The sequence below is a fragment of the Malaclemys terrapin genome, chromosome 6 (assembly GCF_027887155.1).
Source record: "Malaclemys terrapin pileata isolate rMalTer1 chromosome 6, rMalTer1.hap1, whole genome shotgun sequence".
NCBI classification, from domain to species: Eukaryota; Metazoa; Chordata; order Testudines; family Emydidae; genus Malaclemys; species Malaclemys terrapin.
This window is the reverse complement of record NC_071510.1, coordinates 22,337,450-22,346,133: the sequence shown is the minus strand read 5'-3', so window position 1 is coordinate 22,346,133 and position 8,684 is coordinate 22,337,450. Positions and strand designations below refer to the sequence as shown.

Here is an 8,684-nt window from a genome sequence, read left to right as displayed (position 1 = left end):
TTCTCCTGTTGAAGCTGTTCTACTGTGGCTAAACAGAGTCATTAGAGCTGGGGCACTGGACCCTGAGTCTCCCTCCTCCCAGGTGGGTGCCCTAACAAGCAGGCTCCAGGGGCCCCAGTCACCTGGAACTGACAGCCAAAGCTTTTTAAAAGAAAAAAACCTCCCTTGACTGGCCCGCCCCATAGTTTGAGAACCTCTGGATTAGATAATCTGGTGGTCCCCTCAAGCCCTGAACTTTATGGCTCAGCTGAAATCCTTTCATCTCCTCCGGCAGAAGGGGGAACTGAACCTGGTGGTGGGCCCATATGTTTAGGCTTAATGCTGCCAAGGTTTAAGCATGGGTTTAGGGGTTTGGAGAACCGAGCCCTGAGTCAGGCTGGACGGGAACAGGGAAGTGCTTTGGAGGAAGAAAGACATAGGCAGCTCTCGCCGCTCTCTCAGCATTAACCTGAACTTAAATAAGTCCTAGCCTCTCGTCAGTGTGGAGCAACCTCCTGGGCTCCCACCAAGGAGCGGTGCGCCGGGGCAGTGGGGGCCATGCGCCACCATCCCACCTCGCTTTTGGGGGCTGTCCCCTTGCAAGGGGCGTGGCGCTGTGCCCTGCTCCACCCGGGGGGGACGCTTAACTCCCCGCACCGGGAGGAGAGAGGGGGCAGACGGCGGCGGTTCTCCCCCAGAGGCGCGCGGAGCTGTGCGGTGCCCGGGCTCCTCTCTGCGGGCATGGAGCCGGGCAGCTCCCCGCTGCTGCCCCAGGGGCTGGGCACCCTTCCACCCCCGGCTCCGGCGCTGCCCGTGCCCCCCGCCTTCCTCCGCCCGCCCAGCCTCTTCTTGCGGGCAGCGGCCGCCGCTGCTGCAGCCGCCGCCGCCGCCACGGGCGGCTCCAGCCCCTGCTGCCCGGCGGCGGGGGGCCCGGAGCGCGGCGCCTGCTCGCCGCGGACCCCGAAGTGCGCCCGCTGCCGCAACCACGGCGTGGTGTCCGCGCTCAAGGGCCACAAACGCTTCTGTCGCTGGCGGGACTGTGCCTGCGCCAAATGCGCGCTGATCGCCGAGCGCCAGCGGGTCATGGCCGCGCAGGTGGCGCTGCGCCGGCAGCAGGCGCAGGAGGAGAGCGAGGCCCGGGGGCTCCAGCACCTCCTCCAGCAGCGCCCGCCCGCCGCCCGTGGGGAGGCGGCGCTGAGCCTGGCGGCCACGGGCCGCGGAGCTGCCGGGCGGGCGCCGGCGCGCGGGGGCGCGAGCGCGGAGCTCCAGCCGGGGAGAAGAGGTGTGCGAGCGGAGCCGGGCGGGGCGGGGAGTGCGTGGGGCAGGGAACGGACCCGCAGCCGCGCCGAAATCCTGGCCCCTCTGCGGCAGATACTGACTTCAGTGTGGCCACGATTTCCCCTGCCCGGTGCGAGCTGTGTGCGCCCTGGAGAGGCTGATCACAGGCCATGCGGACAGGCGGCGGCGCCTGTCGATACGGGGAACTACCCTGATGCTATACACGCGCTAGGGGCCAGAGACCCAAAAGAGCTCTGCTCCTCTGTAGGCTCCCAAACCAGAATCTTATTATCCGTGCTCAGCACCCAGCGGATGCTTACTGCCAGGATTTCAAAAGAGCCTCATGCACTGAGCTCTTCTAAAAATCTAGCCAAGGTTGCATGTTGTACCAGTACTGTATATGTACACATGTATTGCATATTTATGCGCATATAGGCAGTGTATTGCATATTGTGCATGAATGATATGCATGAAGTATAAACACAATTTATGTTTTTTTTATTAAATATGCACTTTCCTGTTATCTATTCCATATGTAATATATTGCATTTGGGCATGTGTGTGTATGTATATACATATGCACACACACATATGATATAACAAAATGCAATATGTTATGCAGTAAAATAGGAAATTTCATGTTTAATAAGTTTTAGATTATATCAGTGATCTATGGCCTCAGTTTTGTCAACATTTAAGCATGTGTTTTAAGTTTAAGCAAATAAGTAAAGTGCTTGTGTTTGCGAGATCAGGGTCTTTATTTTTGCATGTATATATAAATGCTAAATGTGCAATGTTATGTTATTATGCATACACTGTGTACATATGCAACTGTTGCATAGGTAGTATAGTAAGCAATACGTTATCTGTATAATATATATAATGCAGCTTTTACAAATAAAATAACAGACGATCAGTTTAAAAAATCATTTGAGATGCAAGAAGCCATTTTGTAAGTTTAGGAGTATTGTGTTTATGAAGTTGGTATCATGATGCCACAAAGAAGTGGATACCTTTTCTTAAAACAAAGCAAACTATGACTCCTGCTGATTTTCTTACATTTTTGTTAAAATTTATCTCGCAAATTCATACTTAAGGATGAAGTCCATTTAAACTACACTGGACTGTAGAGACTAAGGGTGGCGGCATCAGGTCCTTAGTCCTTGCTTTTGGCAATAGTTTTGATATACAATAAAGTTAACTGAAAGACTCGCATACACATTTGGGTATTCGATATGTCAAAGAAAGTAACATGACCTAAGGAATCTTCTTAAATCTAGAAATGCTAACATTAATTGAGCTATACTTTATATTTTGACAAATCTTGAATATAGCTGTTCCAAATGTGCTTCAGTGTGTTAAGGATCATGCATGTATGGGAGATCATTCAGTGGTCTCTGATCCTGCAAAGGCTTAAGCATCACCGAAATCAGTGGCAAAACTCTTGTTTACTTTAGTGGGTGCAAAATCAGCCCTTATGGGACTACATATGCTTATAAGCCTTTGCAGGATTGGAGCCTTAGTTTTTAAACACTGAAAGTCTATGTGGGATGGTGGCTAAGAAGATTGTGCAAGTATGAGAAAATTTTCAATATTTACATGTTTGTGGGGCTTCTGATTTTAGGTTTTAATTGATAATAAACCAGTTTTTATCCAATAAACACTGGAAATGGTTACTTGTATTTAACAACTTGTCTACATAGCACAGTAATGCGGACTACAGTGGGTGTGATTCCTAAAATGTACTAACATGTTTAGCCTTAATTGGTCCATGTAGCTCTTGCTGTAATACACTAGAGGTTCCCTAGTACACTTTAATGTCATGCTGTTTGAAACAGTAAGATGTTAAAGGAACATGACAGAGATTACTCATTACACTATATACAAAGAGAGAGCCTTGGGGAAAAAACCTTGATTTTTGAATATCTATATAAAGTGCAAAAATTGCTAAAAATAACCCTTGGAAAATTTAAATTAATAAAATACCAAAACCAGAAGCCCCACATTTATGCTACAATGAAATTAAGTGGATTTTCCTCTAATTAACCATGAAAGCCTTAATTCTGTAATGTGTGTGCACAGGTAGAACCTTGTGCCCATGGAGAGCCCCAGTGAAATCAGTGTGACTATGCAGGCACAAATGTTTACCTGCATGGGAGCAATAGAAGGATAGGGGCCTAAATTTTTGTTCTGGGCATGTCCAATATTTATTTTATTGCCTCCCCAAAAAGTATTGACATGATGTAAGTACTATGCTGAACAATTTGGGAAGTCTTGCATCATTATTCATTTTAATTTCAGTTGCCTCCTCTGACTGTATCTCAGCTAAAAATAATAAAATCTGGATCTTTCCCTTTAGATGAAAGAATGTTACTCAGTGAGCATCACCCATTGTTCAGTGTTTTTTTTTTAAATGAATCATTTTTCTTCTTCATGAGCATAAAAAGTAACTAAAGAGTAGGGAGGACTACGCTGATTTTCTGCTTCCTCTCCTCAGTCTCCCCCAAGTCAAAATCAACTGGAGGGAATTTCCTCAATTTTCCACACAAAATGGCACTGAGCATTCTAATGAAAGTCTGAATTTAGGAAGTAATTCTGTTGATGAAAAACAAGAAGGAAGAGAATCCTGCCTGTTCTCTTAGCCCTGCAGAGCCAACATGGCTGTTTCATCACTTAAGTGAGCTGATATAACTAAATAAACAGGGGGAGTCTGATGTTTTCTTATTGCATACCAGCACAGCTCCATTGAAACGAATGAGAATCTGGGCAAGGATCCATAGTGTACAAAGGTGCCATTTTTTATTTAGTCATTTTTCAGATGTCAATCACTGTTCATTGCTTTGAACACCAAGGGATAAAATCATGGCTCAGTTGGAGTCCTTGCCAATTTTACTGTTTACTTCAATGGGACTCGGATTTCACGCTATATCTTTTCTTGGGAAGTGTAATGTGTACTGTGTGGAAATTTTGGTAGCTATTTATAAGGCTTTTGAAGGCTAGTGGGGAAGTTTTAGACTAAATTAAACTTTTTTTTTTTTTTTATTTCCCAGAAGGGCAGGTGCAGAAGTATGACTCATACTTCAGGGTGTTGGAAGGTCCTGTAGTCCTATCACATCCTCCTCCCCTGATATCTTCGCCTGAGTCAGCAGAAGCTAGAGGACGCTATAGAGTGAAGTCGTCTGGCCTGGAAATCTCAGAAAAGGAAGAGACTGTTCAGTGTCCTAATCTGGAGCAGCAGTTGGAAGGTGTCGAAAGTTCAGGGTCCCTTTCTTCTTCAGACATGGAATCAGGAAATGAAAGTGAATGGTCCAAGGATTTTGCTGCCCCCAGTTCCAGTCCGCCTGCTGCTGCTTCAAGACAAAGAGACCCACTTGGCATTCTCACCAAAGTCTTTCCTAGTCATAAACGAAGCAAGCTGGAGAGTATCCTGCAGTTCTGCAAAGGAGATGTGGTCCAAGCCATAGAACAGATCTTGAATAGGAAAGAGAATAAACAAAATGTCAAAGACTTTGCAAACCCATCTAGATCTGAATTTAGTGCCTTACAGAGAGCCTCTAATTTTAGCCTCACAGGATTAGGTGTTGGAGCATTTGGCAATACATCAGCTTTCTCCCCTCTTCAAACCAGTTCTACATCATTTGGAAATGCAACAAATCTTTATGGCCTAAATCCTAGACTGGGGATTAGCCCTCTAAAACTGGCTTATTCCACCCCTGGAAGAGGGCTGCCTGGATTTATGTCACCCTACTTAACACCTGGACTGGTTCCAGCTTTGTCTTTTCACCCAGCAATGGACTACGCCTTTTCAGGAGTGATCAAGGATGCTTCTTACTTTCCGAGTAAAGAGTCACTAGCAGTGGAATTTACTCAAGGCTAAATCAAGAAAACCAGTAGTGCCTTTAGATACTCCCTTTCGCAATGCACTTCCAAAATATGCAGCTGTGATGACATCTGGACTAGTATGTCAAACCTCAAAGGATGCTTTAATCCCACACTCCACAGAATATTGTATTAGAGATGGCAGAACAGTTCCTTTTTAAAAGAACACGAGGCTTTGTACACCTTTTGAATGTTTTTTTTTAAATTTTAATGTAGAATGCTTGCAAAACTGAAATTTTTAAGCAAAAATACATAATTTAAAATATTTTCATTTTTCCATCCAGAATATCTGCTGTGAAGAGCTGGTTTAAAAATTAGCACTGATTTTAAAACTGAGTTTTTTATTATACATATATTTTGTTTGTATACTGTCTTCAAATTGTTTTGTAAATGAAACAATAACTAGGATATATATGTCTGTGAACAGAAATAGTTGGATTATAAGGAACGTCCATTATAACTTTCCTCTCCCTTTTAAAAAATGTTTCATCAGCTTTGTGTACTTAGTCTCCAAAGTCAATGATGCAAACAAAAATAAGACCGACTTTCAAAAATGAGTCCTTAATGTTAAGTTGATAAATCCATAGTTAGGCACTGAAATAAGCAGCCTGATTTTCAAAAGATCTTACTGAAGTAAATAGGGGCTGCTGGGTGCTCAACACTTTTGAAAATCAGGCTCTTCATTTAGGTGTCAAAGGCTCTGATCTTGCAAAAATGTATGCACAAACTTAATTTTGCGTACCGAGAATAGCCCCATTTAAGTTACAGTGCTTGATTCTAAACTGATAAATCAGCATAGCTCAGCTGAAGTCAATAGAACTCTGCTGATTTAAGTCAGCTGAGGATCAGGCCCATAATGTGGCCCATAACGTTAAGGACGTGAACATTTTTGCAGGATCAGGACCTAAATGTGGATGTAGGAGCCTGATTTTAGGCACCCATTTTTAATAGCATTGGTCCAAATGAAAAAACTGTACTTCAGCGTGGGGATTTGAATTTCTGAAGATCAGTCCTTTGAATTACACTTAATAGAACCCATACTTTGGGTTGTATTTTGTTTTTTTTTATTTTATTTTTTGTATTGTGGATTTTTTCATTCATAAAATTCTTCTCAAATGATGACAGCAAGTACAATTTCTTTATACCTTTATTTTTATTGTGAGTTTTGTAGACCTTGTATTGTGAATCTTGGAGCTAAACAATGAACAGAGTCAAAGCAAATGAGCACCATCTTCTGGCCATTCTAGTTCATTGCAATTTGATGGTGGTTTGAAAAGAAAATTAGCATTTTGGTTCATAAGGAATTATTTTTTTAAATCTGCAAAGGTGAGAGATGTTTCTCTTACATATGCTGGTATTTTAAATTTTCCTATACTGGTTACAGTATGAATTTTGGGGAGTTGCTGTTTAAATAATAGGAAATGTAACCAGGATCTTTGTAATATACAAACAAGTGAGACACTGAATCAAAACTTTTCTCTACTTGTGTGTAAAGTCCTATTGATTTCAGTGGGATTCTTCTTTTGTATAAGGCCACCAGGATTGGGTCTCCCCAAAATGTTTGAAACATTTGTTAAATTACTTCTCAGGCACAATGCAGACTTTTGCATATATGTGTGCTTAATTTTGCATATTGGAGCAGTCCTGCAACATGAATGTATATGTGGCTAAAGTCAAAGTTATCGCAGAATAAGAGCTCTAGGACTGCAGAACTAGAAAGGGAATTTCTCTTAGTTGCATGTAGCAACTAAAACAGAGACATGCTTTTGAGGAAGTATTTGATGCTGATTTTGTTGCTTGCTATCTAGAAAACATAACAAAAGTTTGACTTTGGGCCTGATCATGCTCCCACTGAAGTCAGTCTTTTTTGCTGATTATCTGGTAAAACTAAAGTTTATTTCAATCAAACATCAGGGATTTTTCTAGGTGCTTATAGGACATGGGCAGGGTTAGGCATAAGCAAAGAGTAAACTATTATGAAGACTAATTTATATGGAGAACTGGCCTGTTAAATTATATGTTCTGAATGATTATATTTTATCAAAGTATGCAACAGTTTTATCACTTACAATTGATGGTATTAGCATCAATGGAACTTAGCAAGCTTTCAATATTAACTAACTTTGACATTTCAGTAGATGTCCCTGCTTCATTTGATTTCATTGAGGCCCTAAGTCAGGAAAGCATAGCTGTTCAGACATTTAAGCGTGTGCTTTAGCAGGGATGGATTTAAGTATGTGCTTCAGTGCATTCCTCAACTGAGGCCAAAATGCCAAAATCAGTGCATGTCTACACAGTGGGGCAATGCTCACTACTGGGATGTGATTTCTAAAGCACATCAGTGTGAGACACATTAATTGGCCCATGTAGACCCTGCTGATGCACACTAAGAGTTCCATAGTGTGCTTATAACATTTTTCTATTTTAAACAGCGCTCCATTAAAGTACACTAGAGAACTTTTAGTGTGCACCAGCAGGGTCTACACAGACCAGTTAATGCGTAATGTGCTAGTGCACTGTAGAAATCACACCTTTGTAGTCTGCATTGCTGCACCATATAGACAAGCCATCAGCTTGCCAAATGATATTGTTCTTACTGGTTATTGTTTTTGTGTTGCTGGTATTTTAATAGACGTAATTAAGAAAATGCCTTACTTGTGAACTAAGGATCCTAGCCATTCGCACCATAATATTAAAGTTTATAGGGTTATTTCAAAAGCCCTGCTCTTTGTCAGAATTTGTACTTTTATAGCTACCTTAATGCACTTCCTCTTTGTAAGAGTTGGAGTGAATAGCCCTGGCCCTTCGTGAAGCTGTTTCTTTCAACTGCATTATGGTTTTTACTCTCATTTTCTCCAGCACACTAGGTTACACTCCAAGCACATATTATCACTTGTTAAATCTATCCCAGTGGTACATCTCAAGCAAGATGGAGATTCCTGTGAGAGAACAGGTTCTGTGAAATGCTAACCTAAGAACCCTGCTTCATAGCACACAGTGGACTTGATCCTGAAGTCCTGAGTGAGGATTTAACTATAATGTACTCCTGTTCATTGTTTTGCCCTGGGTTTAACCAAGGACTTAAGTATGTACTTAAATCCCATAGATTTCAATGAAACTAAAGCATACTCATAAAGTTAGGCATCAGTGCATTGCTAAATAGCCATGGAGTTATGCATTGGATGAAATTTAAGTATGAACTTTGCTGAACTGAGTCATTAGCCTCGGTTTCCTCATTTGGAAAACAGAGATCTGTGTTTTCCCCTGTTAAGCACTCTTAGATCTCCCAATGAAAGGTGCTATGGTATGTACTATATATTATTCCAGAGCTCTTCATTTTCTTTGAAAGTTGCACATCTTTGAATGTTTTAACTGTTATTTTTCTCACAGAGATGATTTAAGGGCAAATGCTTTAAAACGGTGGATCTCAACCAGGGCTATGTGTACCCTTGGGGGTACGTAGAGGTCTTCCAGGGGGTACATCAACTCATCTAGGTATTTGCCTAGTTTTACAACAGGCTACATAAAAAGCACTAGTGAAGTCAGTA

General features: G+C 42.3%; 1 protein-coding gene across 1 annotated transcript; it reads left to right on the top strand.

Annotated features, from left to right (window-relative positions):
• The first annotated feature begins 720 nt into the window (after window positions 1-720).
• DMRTA1 (DMRT like family A1) lies at window positions 721-7,961 on the top strand. The gene is made up of 2 exons (XM_054032198.1): window positions 721-1,261; window positions 4,308-7,961. The coding sequence occupies exons 1-2, from the start codon at window positions 721-723 to the stop codon at window positions 5,132-5,134; spliced, it is 1,368 nt and encodes a 455-aa protein (XP_053888173.1). The 3' UTR covers window positions 5,135-7,961.
• The last annotated feature ends 723 nt before the right edge of the window (window positions 7,962-8,684 follow it).